Raw genomic sequence first — 20,923 nt, forward strand, 5'->3', positions numbered from 1 at the left:
AATACATTTTTATTTTGACGCACACATGCAAAAATCCAAGTCATCTGGTAAAAAGGATGCGAAAATTCCACGCTATTATTTTTTGAATATCTTTTTATTTTCTTACATGTACATTTTGAGAATCGAAGTAAATATGCAAGGCAGAGTGTTTCTTAAAAATGACCACTGTTGCAAAATCACTCGTGATTTACATGTGTTTAAATGGGCAGGTTCCACGTGTAACATGAATGGACACGATGGGTTCCACAAGAAACCTGGAATGAGACTGAGATTTGTGAAAAACCCTGGGTTTGATTTGAAAAATCGAAGATCAACACATGTAACACAGTGTCTTTATTAATAGTCTATATAAGACCATTTACAGACATGTTTTCAGATCAAAAAGGACACCTAGGTAGCTTTTCATGTCCCAATTTGGGTCCTGATATTTTATTAAAAATTCATTAATTTTGGATTTGGAATTTTTTTGCATTTATCTATTTGGTACATCTTGGGCGAAATATGTCTACATTTCTCTCTTATTATTGGATCTAAAAAGCTGGAAAAGTGCCAGATACCAAAATTAACCCAGTTTCATAGAAGCACCCATATCTAAATTTTTTTGCACTAAATATACCAAATTATGCAATTTAAACATTTATATACTGTGGTTTACTTGAAAAATAAAAAAGATTTTATTTTTAACAGTATAATGGCATTGATTATTGCACAAGTTATGACAATACTTAAGATATTTGAACTAGGGTGTGGAAGTACATGGTGGTTCAGATAGAATAATTATAGATTTCCCAGAACTGACTCAGGTTGATGCCTGTAGTAGAGACTTCTCAGAAATTGGATGGATCTGGTCAGTTGACCCAATTTCACCAGGGTCAATGACATAAATGTAGCAAAGATTTCCCAGAATTTTTATGATGCTGGCCAGCCAAATTTTGGGAATTCTATTCATAATCCTGAACAAACATTCATCATGGAGGAAAAATGTGTTGTTGGATTGATCTTAAAGGATGAATGTCACAGAGAGACATTATCAAGACAAACAGGCTTTCTGAAAATTGGTGATTTATCTTGTGCTTGCATGTAATTGGCCCAAGAGCTGGCTTCTGATTAGTAGCCACCTGTTCAAACAGTACAACAACAACCCTTCTTGACAATTCGAAACTCTCTGCTGACAACAATGACTGACGACTGCGAGCTCTGGGTTTTGGTCTACAGGGATGTCCCGTAATTTCCGGGTTTACGTCTCATGCAAGCGCAGAATGTATGTTCAAGTCAGTAGTTGATTTGCTGTGTTCTTCACACTTTTTTGACCGCGTTGGGGAGACTGGCGCCAACTGATCAGTCAGGCTACCTTTTCTGGTGACGGTTGGCAGTCGGGCTGATGTGTCTTCGCTTTAAAATTAAATAATGGTGACACATATGCATTTCTCAGTCTCTGTGGTAAGATACAATCTGGATATATGGGAAGTATGTACAGTATTAAAAACAAACAAACAAGCTTCTATAAACCAAAATTATAGTATTTAGTGTCCTCCCTTGTACATAACATGTCTTTAGCTATTGAGCAGCTTTTGTTTGCTGGCCATTGTTGATTCTAGCAGCCCTGTCTGTGTGGTTAGACACTCCTTTATGCTGCAGAATGCTGGATAATTGCCACAAGTGCCATTGTTAATGCATCTTCTTTTTAAAATGTGTGAAGGCTGATTTAGGATGACCACCCACAGCAGTTAAGACTGTAATGGAACATTCATAACCCTTGATGGCCTCTGGTTACCTGGACAACCCCCTCCTCCCTCCTCCTCCTCTGTGAGGAAAAACACTAGCAGAGAACACACAAGCACAATAACACAGACAGGTTTCCAGTGCAAATGAAGGGCTCAGGCAGGGTTACCAAGTAACAGCGTGAGCCGAGAGCCGCTGTTGAATCCCATCAGTCTACCTATTTGAACCATTTCCCGCCGTTCGCACACGACTATGTTAAATCAGATAATGCCTCTGATAAAACAGGACAGGTTTTCTGGCTTGGAGGCAGCAGCACTCTACAGCCACACCTCCTTGGACTCTGGACCGCTCATGTTTGTCATCACTAGGTTTCTTTAGACTGCCTTGATGAAAGCCCCACATCCATGTTCAGACATGTATCAGGAGCCTGTATCTAAAAGACATGTTCTGATACATTGTATACGTCGTTCAATAGAGGGGCATTTTGTTGTAGTAAAGAAACCAAGTGCTTTAAAAGGGAGTTTGGGATAAAACTTTGTAACTGTACTTAAGTAGAGTTTTGTAGTATCAGTACTTGACTGTTTTTCTGGCAGCCTTTTATTATCTACATTTTGACATATGTCTATACTTTCTTCTCCTTACATTTTCAAGAACAGTTTTAATTTTAATTCATGTTCGTGGAAGTATTGACTTTAACTTTCTATCACTGTGTACCATCTCAACATCAACCTAAATAGATGAAAAAATAACATGAAAAAAAGACAATCCTTGATTAACCATATGATGAGAATGACATAACGACACAAAATGACAAAAGATGCAGCAAAAACAACATTGAAGCCACAAGGCAAAAACCAACATAAAAACACAACATGAGGAAAACATATCTTTAGTCTCGGAGTTCACAATTTAATGGTAATGTTGTTCATGACTTCAAATTAAAAGAAAGAAAATGAGAACAATCTGAGTTCTTATTCAACAAGACACAAATGACACAAAACATGTGACAAGATAAGATATACTTTACTGTCCCCGGGGGAAATTCATCGAAGGCAATAGTGCGCGGGGCCTGCAATGCCATACAGAGAACATAGTACAAACAAGAAGACATCTCACTGCAGACACATAATAATAACTAACACTGCAGACACGTGACAGCAATACTATGACATGGCATACTGAAACATGGGACAGGACATGGGACAGTACCAGTAGATAAATAAATAAAACTATTGCACAACCCCAAATTCATACCAAAATATGTAACAACATCACAAAAATTAAAGCCAAAGTGATTAAAAAGGCCAAGTGATTAAAAATATTACCGATCAAGGATGAGACATCACCATCAATAAATAGAGATAAAATCTGATAAATAAATAAATAGTAACCAGACATTTTTGCAGTTGCAAAGTAAGTGGTCGAGATTTATTAAGAAGAGAGATGGGGAAGGGGAGGAATGATAAATTTAAAGCGGTTGCTTTTGCAGTGGATGGCTCTATAGCGTCTACCCAAAGGTAGCAATTCATATTCGGAAAACACATGAAACAGGTCCTGCAGGATTTTGTTGGCCTGTCTGATTACAGAGCTCTCATAAACAGACTGCAAGGGCTGGAGTTGATTATTCGACCCTATAACTTTCATTGCTGTTTTCACTATACTCATGAGACTAGATTTAGACTGAACTGTTAGTGTACCAAACCATGCAGCTGTACCATATCTGATGATGCTACCAAGAACAGCATTATAGAAAATAAGCATAATCTCATGACAGACCCCAAACAGCCTGAGTCTGCGATGGAGATGGAATGGACAATATAGTTAGAATGAAGCACAGAAAAACAACTATCATAATGTTAGCTGATGGTGTTCAGTTGCTGGCATTGACTACTGATTTTCTCATCAGAGCAGTGTGAATATCCATCACTTTCAGTCCATAGATTTTGTTAATTGAAGTTAGAATGTTTTTCATTCACATTATTACTGTGATATGAGATTCAGTTTGTTTTGCACACAGCCAGTACATTCTACACAAAGGCCGACTTTTTATACTTGCCTCGACTTTTTTATTTTCTATTTTTTTACTTTTGATTTAGTTTTTTTTTTTTTTTTAGAATTTATACTTCTGTTTGAGTAAAGAATGTGTGGGACTCTGCCAAGTCTGATTTAAAAATAAGACAATAAATATTTATAAAGAACTTTGTTAAACTTTAAAATCCACTACTTCAGACTTAATCTGTATCTGTTTCTTTGTGCTATTTTTTTATGTTTTACAGTGATATATCGTTAACTGTTGCTATTAATACAATATTTGAGCTTTAGAAAAAGACAAACATCCAGGCACTCACTTGGTTGGAAAAATTGTATAAAGCCTTTATTTCATGAGAGCCTGTTGATTAATTCTTTGGGACTGGAGTTAAAAACACAACATGTGTCTGCATGCGCCTTCTTCAAGGTGTTACAAAGAAAGAGAAGACACTAATTTATACTCATGGACTGCAGATGTGGCAGCCAGTGAAACAACAGCAAAAAGTTTTTCAGGCACAAAGTGGGAGGAAGAAGCCACTGTCTTGTAGTTAGAGGACAGAATATGGTATTTGAACTTTACTCAAGTCCACTGAGTGGCACAGTGGTTCAGTGGATAGTACTGTTGCCTCACAGCAAGAAGGTCCTGGGTTCAATTCCAAGACCTTTCTGTGTGGAGTTTGCATGTTTTCCCCATATTTACATGGGTTCTTTAATCTCTTCGGGTACCTCCCACCATCCAAAGACATGCATAATAGGTTAATCGCCCCAGCTACATTTGCCCATAGGTGTGAATGTGAGAGTGATTGGTTGTTTGTCTTTATGTCAACCCTGCAATGAACTGGCGATGCCGATGTACCCTGGTGTACCTTTTGCCCATAGCTGGGATGGGCTCCAGCACTCCTGTGTCCTTCTCGAGGATAAAGCAGTTCAGAAGGTGACTGACTGGACTCCACTGGCAGGTCATTAAGCCTTTAGTTTTATATCTACTGTGGAGCTGTAAATGCAGTTAAATTGAAATGGGTTATTATAAACTTGTCAGTGTCCAGAAAAATGGACAGATTTACAACCATTCATTACCGTTGTTAAATTAAAATACCCCATGCCCTAATGTTTGAAGTCCACACACAGGCTTCTGTAGCAGTAAAGGAAATAGTTGGAGAACAGTGCCCTCTCGTGGTCTGAAATCATAGTACCTTCAAAATTATGAACTATGAACAGATCCACTGTATTTAAAAATGTGTGGGTGTGTTTGTGTATATCCAGGACACAGCAGGACAGGAGCGCTACCGTACCATCACTACAGCTTACTACAGAGGAGCCATGGGCTTCCTGCTCATGTACGACATCACCAACCAGGACTCCTTCACTGCTGTTCAGGACTGGTAAGAGAACTTCTGTTACTGGTCCAGTTTGTCTGTTTGCCTAAAAATCTCAAAAAACACAGGTGTTAATTGGCTAATAAGTTTGGAGGTGTAAGGCCAAAAGGCAAGCAGTCTTTTTTTTCCAGGATTCCTCAATTCATTAAGGGTCTGTCTAGAGGCCACATCTGTTCTTTCTACACAGATATTCTGAAAACATATTTGGGCAAACTGGAGATGAATATTTTTTACTTGCCTCTTTGTATAGAAGTTGCATTGAGATCATATGTATTTACTGGTTTTCTGGCAGTCTGGTAAAATTTGACAACAGAAAATATTTCATGTAAATGTAATGTCAATACGTGTCTTTTCTACAGGGCAACGCAGATTAAAACCTACTCATGGGACAATGCTCAGGTGATCCTGGTTGGTAATAAGTGTGACCTGGAGGACGACAGGCTTGTACCCACAGAGGATGGCCAGCGGCTAGCAGAGGAACTAGGTAGAAGGAAAAAAAAAGAAAAAGCTCAAACTTGTATCTGTTGTGTAGGTAGGCTAGCCAAATTTGCTGATGTAACAGTTATCAAACTCGTAAACTGGGAGGAAAGTTGATGAGAAAATACAAACATTTGGGTGTAATGTAGGTCCACCATGGCTCTGATGCAAATGTAATGTAAGAGACACACACATTCTCATTAAAAAGACTGAAATACAGAAATGGATCAAATGTTCATATCATACTCTTCATATGTAAACTTTCACTCATGGATTCACTGAAACTGAGCATGGGCTACAACTATGAAATTAAGTATAATATTAAAGATCAGAAACCGCTACGCTACAATAAAAGGTTTAAAGATTATGATGTTCATTGACTGGTTTCCATAAAACAGTACACTCTTTGTATTTTAACTATTTTGCTGGTTTTCATGGGAAATGAGTCGTTAATTTTACAACATTAAACTACATCAGGGGCAGTGTCTTCTTTTTCATTCTCTGTAATGTGCTACCTTTCCTTTTTTTGTTATTGTCTCTTACACCAGGGGGTTTATCTCATATATATCACTAGAGAAGAAGGTAGATGGTTGGTCTGTGTATTGTAGAGAGTAGGCCTGTAATGGTACACGTACCGAACCGTTTCAGTACACACCTGTTTGGTTCGGGACACAGCTGTACCGAAACGGCACAGTATGATGAGAAAAAGAAAAAGGAATGAAAGACGTTGTTTGATGCGGAACTTTAAATCCGTGCAAGTTTCACACAGACTTAATAAAGGAGCACACATTAACCCGAAATATGAAATAGCAGTTGATATAAGGTTAAAAAAAAAAAAAAATGATGTGAAGCTGGAAGGAAGAGACTGGAGACCCTCCACCATCAGTGCGGTCCAGTTTGGATCAGTTCAGGTTCAGGTGAAAGTCAACAACGAGGAAAGAGACGGTAATAAGACGGACGTTGTTTGGCCCCTATGAATTACAGTAGTTCTAAAACACTTACGCTAGCTCTGTCTGTCTGCCTATCTGTCTATCATGCACGCTGTATAATAGAGGAATAAATAGAATGTTGAAAGTATGTAAAGTTTCACTTTCGTTTCACGACAGCGTTCGTTACGTTAGTTATGGACCGCACCCCCAGGTATATAACTGCGCGCCCCCCCTACCCCCCGGCTCCAACAAAAAAATAAATAAAATCCCCCGTGCACACAGGCACACACAAATACACAGAGTGGCCTAAACAGTTTGTTCTCTGTCCCAAAATAAATAATTTGGTTCATTGTGTTGTCAAAGTTTCTCTTCAGTTTGTTTAAACAGAATACCAGTTTACCCTCTTGTTAATGTTGCACTTCATGTGGAATTTTTATGTTATTTTTATGCAGAATGTGAACTGACAGAACTGTGATTAGATTTTTCTTGTTTGTTCAAAACTACCTTTCAGGGAAAAGTGCAATACTAATGTTTAAAATACATTTAGTAATATTAATAATTTATTTTATTTTCTATTTGATTTGTAGCAGCAGAATTATATTATTCCTGTTTCTCTATATTCTATTGTCTCCAAAAATTGGGGAAAAAATGTTAAAAAATTCATAAATGCATTAATAGACATTTTGAGGGTTTTTCTTTCTTCCCGTACCAAACCGAAAAAAAAAACAAACCGTGGCTTTGAAAACCGAAAACGTACCGAACCGAAAATTTTGTGTACCATTACAGGCCTAGTAGAGAGACATGCAGAGAGTGAACTACTCACCAGAGACACTGCAGCACAAGTGGCAGTGTTGCCTGATGTGTTAAATCTTAGTCCATCAAGTCATTCCTGATGTTGTATTGTAACAATCACATTACCTTCACAATGTGACTGTTCAGGCCAAAATGACTCTGAGGTCACCATAATCTGTCATAGTAATATAATAGTTGAACTAAAATCACATTCTGTCACAGGTTTCCAGTTCTTTGAGGCCAGTGCGAAGGACAACATCAACGTGAAGCAGGTGTTTGAGCGTCTGGTGGACGTCATCTGCGAGAAGATGAACGAGAGCATGGAGGGAGACATGAACCTCATGACTAACCACAGGAATCAGGGCATTAAAGACTCACCTTCAGAGAGCCAAGGGGGCTGCGCCTGCTAAGCCATATGCTTCTTCTCCAGTCCAGGAGTATAAATGCAAATACACATGCACATGCACTGATACTGATACTGATACTGATACATAAGGACCAAATCCTTCTCTGTGCCTCAGCCATGGCCAGTGCTACACCTCTTCCTGTCTCTTCTGTCCAGCGCTAACCAAAGGCCAGGTTATTAACAGCTAATCTACATCAGCACTGTCAGGCCACTCTATCTTTGTTTCCATTATGGTATAGAAGCCCACTTAGTCTCTGCTGCCTCAGCCCATCATCTCTGTTGTGAGCTTATAGTTGTCCACTAGGGCCCCATGCAGTGTCCACCACTGACACCTCAGCAGCATTTTATGCTTGTCCTACACCTTTGAGTTGCATATCTCTTACTATGCATGTTGGGATTGGGGTGTTGATGTTGGGATTCATAAATTGTCTGTAAGTTTACATTCACACTGCCAACCTTAGTCCTCAATTCAGGTTTACTGCTCAGATCTGATTTTGTTGGCTGTTCCATAGACTGTAAAAGAAGTGACGTCAGCATCCGTATTAAGGTAATAATTTAAAGATGGACCACCAGAATACTATATAGACAGTCCAAATAAAATTTGGATTTTAGTTCCAAATTTTAGTTCTATTTTAGTTCTACAGACCTTTGTAGAGCCACTCTCTAGTGGCCATCAGTGGTATTGCATTTATTTATTTTTTGAACACAGGTAATATCAGTCCAGTGTCTTTTTTTTTCTGAACCACACTTTCAGAACCTCCCCTTCATTAAAAGTACTAGTATCACATGGAAAATACTCCACTAAAATTAGAAGTTGTGAATTCAAAGCTTTATATTTAACTGAATAAAAATAATATGCAAGTATTATCAAGTAGTTATTATTAGACTGGTGTCTGTCACCGTTATGGGGGATTTAGGAAGATTTAAATGTAGAAAAGTAATCTAATGGTCATAATGTTCACACAAAACTGAGAACCATTGCATGATCTTAGAATAAGCTGGTTATTACATGTAGAGGGAGCGGGTCACTCATGATGTGCTGATGTTCCTACAGTAGCTCAGAATGCTCTTCCTTTTGCCATTTTTTTATCATTGTATAGGTGGTATCCAACATTAGGATTCGTTTTTGCCTCCTACTGTGTTTGTAGAGTTAATATCTTCATAGTCTCTTGGCTTTAACAAGGGGCTTCTATGATTTTGAGGGTGGGGGTTATCCTTTTGGAGCTACACTGCTTGTTGCCACTAAATATCACACACTGACTTTTTAATTTCTATTTTTCATTTTACAGCTGCACATATGCACAGTTGAACTCATTTCACCCACTTCATTGTATGTGACTGACCCCTCCAGTGCAGAGATGAGCTGAATCTCAACCCAGAATGACGTGGAAGTTACATGAAATTTTCAGATGTCAGAGCTTTATATGTAGATATGAAAGTAGGCGTAATAAGAATTGTAAAGGTCAGATTCCGTGTGACCTTTTCAGTTCACTTCCATGAAAAAAACCCCAAAAAAACCAGATCTGAGTGAAAAATGCTAATTGGGACCACTTTTGCCAGTTTGAATGTAGCCTAGACTGAGGAGACATTAGACCTCATAACATTGGTCCCTCACCACATTTTGCCTCCTTTTCTTCTTCACTGCTTTTAATGTTGAGCTCTGCCCCGCCCTCAAAGTAACACACTCATGTGATGAAGCTGTTTAACTCTGCCAACACGTGTATGTCACATGACCTGCTTTACATGCATGCCCTCACTTACCCTCTTTGTGCCAATCTTCCTTCCTTCTCTTGCACACACACACCATGACACACAATACACACTGTTCCCCCTACCTGCAGCATGACCAAACAGCATGCATAGCAAACCTACAGTGCTTGAATATATAGTGCTACAGTGGTAAACAATCCTTTTTTTTTTTTTTTTAATTTCTCATTACTGACATAATAATACTGTTTTTGAGAGTGTGCATTGCAGAGTGTGTGTGTTTATACTCAGAAAGGGAAGAACACTGATATCGGAGTAGGATAAGCCACTGCTTTTATCAAGAAACACTGGTGCAAAATGAAATGAAAGCAGTTGTTGGTTAAAAGGCCTCTGTCACTTTCTATTCCATTACTGTAATCTTTGTCTTAGTGTTTATGATTAAAATTAGGTCATGTGTGTGAAAATGTGTTCACCACTTGTTGATGAAATGACTTTTGTTGCATTGATCAGTCTCAAGATAAAAACTGATCGCAGAGGTGTGTGTGTGTGTCAGGTCATTCATTGAAAGATGCTCACCTGAGGATGTGTTTGTCCTCCTCTGTGCTATTAGAACATATGCTGGTCACAGTTTGTCAGTTAGTGTTGAAACCACAGCATCTGCAGACCACCATTCCTACCAGTCACTTTTTTGTTTGTGGTCAGTTTATCTCCTCTGTCAGCACGCGCTGCTGTATCCTGATAGTTTCACAAATATCACACAGCTGATATCATCTCACAGTGAGCTTTAATGTAAAGTGGTTGTATCCAGGGTTTAGATCAATTACTCACACAAGATTGTATTGAAATGCTTATGTGAAGCACTGCATTTTAATTCAGAACAGTATCATGGCAGTGAGACTTGCTGCTTAAACATACATTGCCTGCGCTAAAGGTGACATCACATTTAAGCCACTTTATCCAGTATCTGCCAAGTTCGTCAGTGAAAATTAACAGACTCCAGCTCTTTCACAAATAATTTGTTGTCTCTTGAGCTGTTAGTCATGGATATAATCTTTCTCAAGTTTCCTAATGTCTATGTTCTCTTTGTTTCCATGTTCTTGATCTGTAGATTGCTTTATTGTGTGTTTGATGAACGTTTTGATTAAAGAATTTGCATAAGAAAACAAAATTGGATTTGTTGAATGTGTGTATGAAAATAAAGAACATATTCATACACTACTGTCTTAAGATCATTGTGGAGAAACCTGATGCACATACACTGTCAAGACTGGAACTGGGGTGAACTAATACTGGACTCAAACAGGCTAAAGGTAGTTTTACTGTAACAGATAACCTGAATTAAAGGTGCGGGAGACTTTCGTCACCAGTTTTTCATTAAATCTGTAAAACCCCAGTCTGATACTTGTTATTAAATTCTTGAAATGTTTGGCTTTTTGTCAAGTACAATGGTGTATCAGGGCCACATAAAATAAAAACACTTTTCAGTGCAAGAATAAAGTTGTAAAATATGGGATAAAACCTGTAATTTTATGAGAATAAAGTTGAATACTAAAAGAATCCTAGTTTCACGAGAATGAAGTAGTAATATTACAAGAATTACATTGTAATTTAAAAACAGGCGGGAAAATATAATTTATGAGAATAAAGTCATGGTGTAACCACCGATAGCCCTGTAGCTGCCCACTTCCAGTCAGTTCCTCCTCTACAAAAGAGGCAATTTGCTCCAAATCTGTTAGGTTTTTCAACGAAACAAACCCACAATTTTATTCTCATCGTAACAAGTATTTCTATTTTCTTGTGTGGCCCTAATATGCTGTCGTAGTCAAGTGTAATGTTCTTACCATAAAGAATAGTTTAACACCACATGTCTTTTGTCTCGCTCCATCCAGACACATTTTATGCATTGCGTTGGTGTGTTTTGATTTTTGGTCTTGTTGCATTTCATATCTTGTTTTTACTGAGTCTTATGTTCTTTTCATCTTATTAGGTCTTATAATAACTTGTTTGCCTCTTGTTGCACCAGTTACGTCTTTTTCAACTCATGCCTTTTGGGTGATTCTGTTTTGCGGCAACATTTTGGCTTCATAACTTTTGAAAAAAAAACAATTACTTACGTTTTATATTTTTAATATTTTGTTTTAACACTGACAAGTTTAACTATAAGAAATGCATAATGGTCCAGCTCAGGGATGGATAAAATAATAATTACAGGTAGTTTTCTTAAACATTGTCTCTGAATGTGTTCCACCCTGTTAGGGACATTTACATATAGACCACAAATAGTTAAACATGTAAATATTAATCAATAATGACTTTTTCTTAGAAAGTGTATGTCCCTTTTTGCTAACAGAATATGTTTTATTCTTGAAACTGTAACAGGTCATTTAATTACAAATAATATATGTCTCTTTTATACAAAAACATTTTTTTTTTTTTTTACCCATTTTTAATAACCGCATGGAAAATATTGGCAGTTTTAAAAACATATACATATATGTGCATTTAATGTTCCTGACTTCCCAACATGGCACAAAAATTTTCACAAGATTTAATTACTCTGTTAAATTATTAAAAAAAAAAAAAAAAAAAAAATCTTCCCAACAGGGTGGAATGGAACATAACAGGGTGGAACAGACTATAACAGGGTGGAAAATCAGTGTTTCCAATTTTAAAATCTGAGTAATTTTCTTAAAGCTGCGGGAGACTTTCGTCACCAATTTTTCATCAAATCTGTAAAACCCCAGTCATAGCCTATCACAAATCCGTAAGTCTTTCTGTGATAACTCACCTGAATTTCTTCCCTCACAGTGAACAATTTCAAAGTGTACTCCACCATAAACAAACCATTTGTTTACACATTGTGCGTTGTGACAGAATTCCGAAGATGCCTGAGTTACCTACCAGCTCTGTTTGCAAACAAATAGTTTGTTTATGGTGGAGTACACTTTGAAATTGTTCACCATGAGGCAAGAGATTCAGGTGAGTAATCATGGAAAGACTTACGAATTTGTGATACTTAGGCTATGACCAGAGTTTTACAGATCTGATGAAAAATTGGTGACGAAAGTCTCCTGCAGCTTCAACCTCTATGGTTCATATTTACTTGTTCTATATTTGTTCATTAAGAAGTGTGACACACACACACAATCAGAAACAAGAAAGGTGAAAAATATGTAACAAAAAAACATGGAACATGCAATTAGTTACAAATGCTGAAAATCAGCATTCATCAGGTTTCGCAATAACTAGTGTCTTGTGACAGCACTGGGTTACGTACATGTGATTTTAGAATTATTCTTTTAGTTTTTCCTCCTTCAGCTATCATATTGTACAAAATGACTACTATTTTTTTCACTTTCATTGTTATTATCTCTACAATGGTGATAGCTATAGCAGTGGTAAAAATAACTATTATGTTGCCATTACTGTTATTTTTTTTTTTTTTTTATCACTAATGATAAGGATGGCAGCACGGATGAATGTTATATAGGAACACGCTTGTATTTACACAAATACAGACATGCCCATATATGTGCACATACACATGGCAAGTACAGTACAAAATCACACAGGGTTATTTAACATCCAGAGTCACAATTGTTTCATCAATACCAGCAACTTATTTTGTCATACTGCTTTGCACTTGTTTTTCCTCTCTCCCCTCATCACCCTCTCTCTATATGTAATTGGCAATGGTTATTTGTCACATGTCAATATTTGCACTTTGCCATTAAGAAAAAAAGTACAAGTGGCTAAAATCTGCTTTTTCTCCCTTGTAAATGACTGAGATCTGTTTTATCAGAACAGTGTAAATCACACTAACCACAGGTAATTACAGTCATTTACTTCTACTATTAGTATAATATCTGTATATGGTACTAAACAAGATACAGATCTGACTTTTTCTCCTGTGGAGCCTTAGTCTGAAATCAGAATCCATTGGACTTTAACATGTTTTAAAGCTGTAGCTCAACATTCACCAATTGTATTTTTGTTTGGGTCATTCTGTAAAGAAGAGAAACAGTGAGTTTTTGACCTCTTTATTAACTTCATACATATGAAGCTAATAATATTATTCATTAATGATAATAATAATTATTGCTCTCTCTTTACAATTTCCACCCTGTTAGGTTCCCACCCTGCCCTGTTATGTCTATGAACCTAACAGGGTGGAACGCGACAGGGTGGAATTTTTTAAAGCTAACCTAGCTGTAGCTCTTTAACTGATCAATATTTATCTTGCTAACCTTCACTAGATTAACACACCTTTAATAAATAAATCTAATGTTGGTTTGTTTAATTCCACTGAATTAACATTTCCCATAATTTATCATACCTGGGTGAAACTTTAAGAGTAAGACATACAGGTGTAACATGTTTAAGATTAAAAAAAAAAAAAAAAAAAAAAAAGTAAGGTGAGAGAGACAGTTGAGGCTTACCTCAGTTTCCACAGTTGAATTCCCACCAAAAACAAATTATGTCACTTCCTGTAAATGTTTTTTTTTTTTATGGAATTGACGTACTGTTTTAAAAAGGCAATTTAGGACATTGTAACAGGGTGGAAAATTACTACTGGGAGATGTAAAATATGAAGAAAATAGTAAATAAGAAATACAGTTTCACCAGGTTCAATTGCATGATAAAATAAAGCTTAGCTTAGTCTATCAAATTATTAAAGAAAAAAAAAAGTTTTATAATTTTATGGCTTCTGGAGGAGGTTGATTACATGGCACTGTGGGACACAATGAAACTGAACATGTGTGTGTCACCAAAAAGGTGTGCAATATTTGAAATGAATTTCATTTGTTTAAATGCAAACATGAAAATGCGTCCATAACTTTTTAAGTTAACTTGCTTGCAAACAAACAAACACGCAAACGCGCAAACACACAAAGTAAAGTAATCACAATACCTCCTGGCGGAGGTAATTACTGTGTTGTAAATATTTGGCACATTTAAAAAAATAAAAAATAAAAATCAGGGTAAGTGAAACATGTGGACAAGAATGTGGACAAGAGAATCCTCCGTGTGTGTGTTTTAATTATTAACCTGTTGCATCTTAAACATTGTTTTTGTGTAGCTGCTTCGTTTTTCTCGTTTGTCTCATGCCTCTTCAGTTTTCACTCGGGGTGATGAAATCCTGCAGTTCTTTACGCTATATGGATTTGCTTTTTCCCTCGTTGATGCAAAAGCGCTGAATTGGATTTAAACTGAATGGGATGGGCCGCTACGTTCCCTTATCCCCCACTTATCACGCGTGGAGAAACAGGGCCTTCTGCTGCTCTGATAGTGACGGCCAAACGAAGAAAACACGAGTGCACTGTGGAGATAAGAAACCGTTTTAAGGTTTGCTTCATTGGTGTATGAGTTTCGTTAGTTTCGTAACTAAAAGCCAATCAATTCTATCTATCTATCTATCTATCTATCTATCTATCTATCTATCTATCTATCTATCTATCTATCTATCTATCTATCTATCTATCTAGACGGTTTTATTGTTATTTTGAGGAATTCATTAGTTTTTATTAAGTTTTAATGTTTTAGGGTTGGAAGGATGGGAAAAGCCTTGCTTTTTCGTAGGCTGACAAGGGTAAGTTGAAAAAAAAAAAACAAAAAAAAAAAACAAACAAACATGATTTAAAGTTGGATTTACAAAACTGTTGTTTATTAAAGGTCCCATGTTATGCAGTTACTTATTCTAGAACAGTATGCACCGTCAACATTGCGGGAGAATGAAAATATGATTTTACACTTCCCTTTCGTTTTTAGTACTCGTTCATTGCTTCTGTTTAATTTTCCTCTAATTCTGTCTTTTCGATTTTATGTCAGCTAAGAGAACTTTTTCTTTCCCGTTGCTGCTTTTGTTGTAGTCTCAGTTTTAACCATAACAACCCTGTTATCTTGTTAAATATTTCCATAATCAACACACGTTTACACACAGGTTTTACGCACAGGCCACGTACAAGGCGCACAGTCTCTCTCCCCCTCAAATTCAGCAGAGACAAGTTGTAAACATCAATGAACGCGTGATTCCCGCCGGAGTACACTTTACATTTGGCCCACCTCATCTTCTTCACTAGTTTTGGGTGAAAGTAAACAGTTTGCCTCCAGCACACCTTATCGCACGCATGCAGGCGTGTAACCGCGTCGCCGCTATCCACAATATCTAAAACAAAAAAACAAACCTCCCCCTGAGACTAGAGCTGCGGCGGTCGCGTTTCTAGAAGGTTGTTCTCCAGTTATGCAGGCGAATAACAGAAAGCCAAAGTCTTTCTTCTGTTCACAGAGAGGACAAAAGGATGACATGTGATCACCCAAGTCGATTGTTGGCACTTTACGTGATTATCTGCGCCACCACGCGAGCTTCTTACATCGGTCAGGGCGCACGAGATTTCGAAAAGAAAGGTAGGACATGGTTTCTTTGCATCTTCTGTACCTTTTAAGGACAACAAGATCGCAACATGAATGAGTGAAATAAGTCTGCCATCACCATTATAAAGGAGGAATAGAACTTTTTAACGGACATTTGTTGGGGAAAAAAACAAAACAAAAAAACAACTTTTATTAATGGTATCAGTCGTGCTGATGTTATAATAGGTAGTTACATTTGGTATATATGAAATACTTGGTACCATGTTTTTGTAAAAAGCAGCTGAACCCATATGGTCATCTCACACTTATCTCACCCAATAGTGTCCATGCTGCTGGAACAGGAGCCAGAAAACCCCAAGTGTTTTGCTCAAGGTAGGAAGGACTTTACGTGCTTCTGGGCCGACGATGAGGAGAGAGCTGGCTCTGTGGATCAGTATGCCTTCATGTACACCTACCAGTAAGCATCATTCACTGTCATTATAATCAACTGTAGATCAAAGTCGATGCTTATCTTAATTTTTCACTCTTTTTTGAAGCTGTGGTGATTCAATAGATAGATTGGTGTGGAAAAAAGAAAGACTGTATTCTTTGCCTCATTCTTCACTTAAACTCATGTTTTTGTTGGCATCTTTGTAGAAATGAAAACAGCAGCAGGTGTCCACTGAGAGAGCTCCGTGTGCCAGGAGGGAAAAGACTGTTCGTTTGCCATCTAAACCAAACCCAGATGTTTGTCCAGATGGACATCCAAATTAACTGGGAGGGGAGGCTAATCCACAACCGTAGCCTCCTCATTGAGCTTACCTGTAAGATATTTCACAGATGTGGTAGATAAACTTTCCTCATCCAAAGCTAAATCTCTCTTTCTGCATGCAGTTCTGCTGGACCCTCCCGCTAATGTGACAGTAAGTCGAACCGGTCACCAAGGCCAGCTGAATGTCACCTGGGTGCCTCCTCCTCTCAAGTACATGGATGACAGCATGATGTATGAGGTCAGCTATGCTGCAGAGGACAGCCAAGTGGGGCAGGTATTACTCTCGCTGTTCCACATTAAGTTAAGTTTTGAGCAATAGGTTTGTTTCATCAGATCTGGACTGATGAGTTGAGGACTATTTTGCAGGTGCAGGTGGCATGGGCGAGCTCAATGTTGATCCTCAGAGGCCTGCTCCCAGGAACAAAGTACAAGGTGAGAGTCCGGGTGAAGCTGGACGGGATCAGCTACAGCGGATACTGGAGCGCCTGGAGTGATCCGGTGTTTGTGGAAACCCCGCCTGCAGGTGAGTGTATGGAGGATCAAGATAACATTCGAGCCACTGATAACATTTCTGTTGCATGCCAAAGAAATGTTAAATCCATACACAAGAAGATTCCCTTTGAAATTAAATCCAATACGTATATTTTGGCCTCACACTGAATGTAAGACCAAATGAAAAAGGTGGTTAAGGCAGCCAAAGTCATCTACTGATCTAAAATGTGTAATAACTTCAGAACCACTAAACCTAACAATACATGTAAATAGTTGAGATAAAATGCAGTTTGTCATCTTTTCATGGTCATCAGATGACCCATTTGGATGTTCAGAGGCTCTGTAGTTGTTTTATATTCATTTAATGATATCTTTGCTGAAAAAGTCACTTTTTCTTCAGTTTTCTCTGTTTTGTGATATAATAAACCTCAACTTTAATCTGAGCTTTATGAACATCTACGTGATCAGTAAATTAAATAAAGGAAAACACCTGATTTTCACTGATAAATGCAAAATACAAAGTATAATATTATAATGAATGGTGATAAATCACTTAAGAAAGGTTAAATGGAGAGAAAAATTCATTTGAGAACTGCCACAAATGTAGTACTGGGTCTTTACGGGCTAAGAGAGTCATTTCGTCCTGTCATATATTCATAGTGGTCACTTTAACTGTCCTTACAAAGATGTCATTTGCATTGTTTTTTACCCCTCGGCCAACTCTGGCCAAGGGGGTATTGTAATCGTTTTGGCGCTTGTCTGTCCATCTGTCCATTCTGACCGATGGTTTTTAAAAGTGAGCAGCACATTATGTTCTTTATTTTGTTTACTTTTTTCCCTGTGTCCTTGTGTTTTTGGATTATTCTGTGTTGCTCCCAGAACTTGACCCACTCATCGTGTCTCTGACTGTGATCATCTCTTTAATCCTCCTTGTTCTGTCTCTCATGATGCTTCTGTCCCATCGCAGGTCAGTCAAACACAAACACAAGCACAGTCAAGGTTTCCTCCATAACTGATGGAAAAACATGTTTTCAGTTTCTATGCTTTTTGCAGGTTTCTTATGAATAAGATCTGGCCTGCTATCCCAATTCCTGACAGCAAGTTCCAAGGCCTTTTCACTGTCTACGATGGAAACTTTCAGGTGGGATTTCAGTTTTATAAACACTATTGCCAAGACACTAACACGCTCCAGATCATGATATGATTATTACGCTAATGTTTGTCAGAGATGGTTACCATGTCATTTTTGTAGAGCACTGCTTTTTCACTTCGTTTTTTTTTACGTGTAGTTAAGTGTTTTATTTTGAGGAATTCAGTTGTAGTGTAGTTTTTTAGTTTTTAAGATATAAGGTAGAAGCTATAGAAGCTCAAAAAGGCAGGAGTGAACACTGCATGACTTCCATTTTGACTCATAAAACTATAGTTTGTTAAACTTTGATGAAGATTTGCACAGTTGTACAGCATGAGCCATTAACACAGTTGTGTAATTAAGGGAGGAAAGGAAAAATACATTTGATTTTAGATTCGTGGCTATTTTATTTTAATTCATGTTGCATTCTTCATTGCAGTTTTCTTACAACTACTTTTAGTTGGATTGCTTTTGTTGCAGTAATAACTCAAAATTTTTACTGCTAAGGCTAAGTTTAGACAGAAACAATCTGAACACAACACAAATGGTGTTGCATTCTCACTTTTAATTTCGTGTTCATGTGCATTTTGGGGGTAAAATCTGCATGCAGACAGACACAAAAGTATGTGAAATGCCCTATTTATCAATGTAGTATGCACGCTAGGTGGCATCACCACCACCAAGCCTGCGTAGAACCTTTCTACTTGACCTCCTGTTCTCCCCCAGCCTGAAATACAATCACAAAACAGGGAACAGAACATGGCAAAGCCATGCTCAAAAATGGACAATTTTTTCTGGACAGACAAGAAGGTGGATTTACTGCTTAACACCACTTGGAGGTCCGTTGCAGGGAAATAATATGAGATGTTGTTTTCCTGTACTGGCGTGTGCCTGTGATGTAAACTCTACACTATGAGAAAACACAGTTTTGCATTTTCAACCCTTTAGACGGTGATGCAAGAGTGGAGCATTTTTAAGATTTCCACTCTGGTAGGTGGTTTCAGTTTTTTGCGTTTTTAACCCCCAAAAATTCTGTTGCCGTCTAAACAAAAGGCACATCTGATAAAATATTTTGCCGTTTTCACCATAGAGCATTGTTGTGTAAACTGTGCCTAAGTCAGGTATGGGTGGTAGAATTGCGCAACCTTTGACTCAATGTTTTGCATTAAACCTCATCGGGCTGTCATATTTTTTTAAACTTACCATGATGGAAACTAAATGTCTTTAATGAACTGATAGTTAAGGCATTACACCAAAACCTCAAAAAGTTGACCATGACCCTTAACCCTTGACAGGACTGTACACCTCCTTTCATAATCCTTTGTTCTGTTGTTGGACAGGAGTGGTTGGGACACACCAATGGAAGCTTGTGGTTGAGACCAACTTATTTCTACTCAGAAGAATGTCCATCTCCTCTGGAGGTCCTGTCAGAGCTCCACCTGTGCACCTCATTACCCTCCCCTCCTCTGCCGCCCAAAGCCTCCAGAGCTTTATCCCTTGGCAGAAAGGACGATACAAAGACAGGACTGGAGGCGAGAGAGCCATTGGAAAGAGGAGATTCAACTCAAAGTGACAACTGGCTGATGGATCGCTTACGGGCCCTGCACCAGCACCCCATCCCATGCTCCCAGTCTTCTTTGTTGGAGTCTCAAGACACCTACATCACCCTGAGTAAAAACAACCACGGTGAAGACAAACACTCAAATGATCCTCTTGAGGAGACTTTACCACTTGAGGTGCTTTTCACCTCCAGAAAGACTGTCTTGTCCGAATCTCACTCTGACTTGGGCTCTGGTTCAGGTCATCTGTCCTCCCAGTCCAGCTTTGAGTACCCAAACCATGCCGGGACTTCCAAGGGCCCCGGGTACACCTACATGGCAGTGGCGGACTCTGGGGTCTCAATGGATTACAGCCCAATGAGCAGACTAGATGACATCGGGAGAGTGGCTATCTATGCCCATGACTACAAGAACGAGATTCCTGTTCACAGAGGGCCCTTCCTGCAGAGGCAACACTCTCTCCATGGTGACTGCTGAAAAAGGAGGGAAGCTAGACAGGCTGTACATGGACTGAAGCTTGAAGTGGGCTTGGTGGAGGGTTTGGATGTTCACCCAAAGCCACAAGGCCACCCATCAACTGTTAAGAAAGTGCTCTTATTGGAACAAAGAGCCAACTGACATCACAGGAGTAAGCTAGGACTTACAAAGGAGAGTCCACTGGATGTATATACGCAGTTTCTATTCAAATCATCCCTGACCTGTACAGGACTACACTATTACATGTGGTTTGTACCTAATATTAATAGTTGACGTAATGTCTGTGTGCTAAGCAGTTAGTACCCTACCTTCTATATCAGAAATGTTCTATAACCTGCAAAAAAAAAAAAAAAAAACAAGCTAGGGAAATGCTTTATAATTTTTGAGTCATACTAATTTTTACATAAAATGACAGAATGGTTGTAAAGTATAAGGAAATACAAGAGAGCAGCATATTTAGCTTTTCCCCTCATCCCCACTGGGTCACAGCTCAGAGTTAGGATTAGATTGGAGACACGTTTGATCTGATGACATAGAAACTGGAACATATTCCCGTTAAAATTAGGTCTCATACATGCTCTTGGGCTGTACTGATCTCCCAAGCTTAACCTTCACAGTGAGCACCAAAAGGCCATGAAATGTGTACCCAGGGTTAGGGACGCATGTTAAGGGTGAAAAGTATTTTAAGTATGTGCTCACCTGCTTA

At 38.2% G+C, this 20,923-nt stretch overlaps 2 protein-coding genes across 2 annotated transcripts in view; both read left to right on the forward strand.

Annotated features, from left to right (window-relative positions):
- rab3db (RAB3D, member RAS oncogene family, b) overlaps positions 1 to 9,236 on the forward strand; it is a 46,737-nt gene extending 37,501 nt beyond the window's left edge. Inside the window, exons 3-5 of the mRNA XM_030142368.1 lie at positions 5,014 to 5,132; positions 5,486 to 5,610; positions 7,547 to 9,236. Of these exons, the coding sequence (XP_029998228.1) occupies positions 5,014 to 5,132; positions 5,486 to 5,610; positions 7,547 to 7,734 (432 nt within the window). The 3' untranslated portion in view covers positions 7,735 to 9,236. The remainder of the gene's footprint in view (positions 1 to 5,013; positions 5,133 to 5,485; positions 5,611 to 7,546) is intronic.
- A 5,908-nt stretch (positions 9,237 to 15,144) lies between these two features.
- epor (erythropoietin receptor) lies at positions 15,145 to 20,626 on the forward strand. The gene is made up of 8 exons (XM_030142355.1): positions 15,145 to 15,842; positions 16,131 to 16,266; positions 16,446 to 16,612; positions 16,683 to 16,834; positions 16,927 to 17,083; positions 17,932 to 18,019; positions 18,106 to 18,193; positions 19,522 to 20,626. Exons 1-8 carry the CDS (start codon positions 15,737 to 15,739, stop codon positions 20,215 to 20,217), a joined length of 1,590 nt encoding a protein of 529 aa, XP_029998215.1. The 5' UTR covers positions 15,145 to 15,736; the 3' UTR covers positions 20,218 to 20,626.
- The last annotated feature ends 297 nt before the right edge of the window (positions 20,627 to 20,923 follow it).

This window comes from Sphaeramia orbicularis, chromosome 8 (assembly GCF_902148855.1).
Source record: "Sphaeramia orbicularis chromosome 8, fSphaOr1.1, whole genome shotgun sequence".
Lineage (NCBI taxonomy): Eukaryota > Metazoa > Chordata > Actinopteri > Kurtiformes > Apogonidae > Sphaeramia > Sphaeramia orbicularis.

Coding starts and splice junctions, on each gene's coding strand:
- epor (XM_030142355.1), top strand. CDS start 15,737: ATGACATGTGATCACCCAAGTCGATTGTTGGCACTTTACGTGATTATC. Junction 16,835..16,926: donor AGGACAGCCAAGTGGGGCAG/GTATTACTCTCG, acceptor ACTATTTTGCAG/GTGCAGGTGGCATGGGCGAG. Junction 18,194..19,521: donor TCTACGATGGAAACTTTCAG/GTGGGATTTCAG, acceptor GTTGTTGGACAG/GAGTGGTTGGGACACACCAA.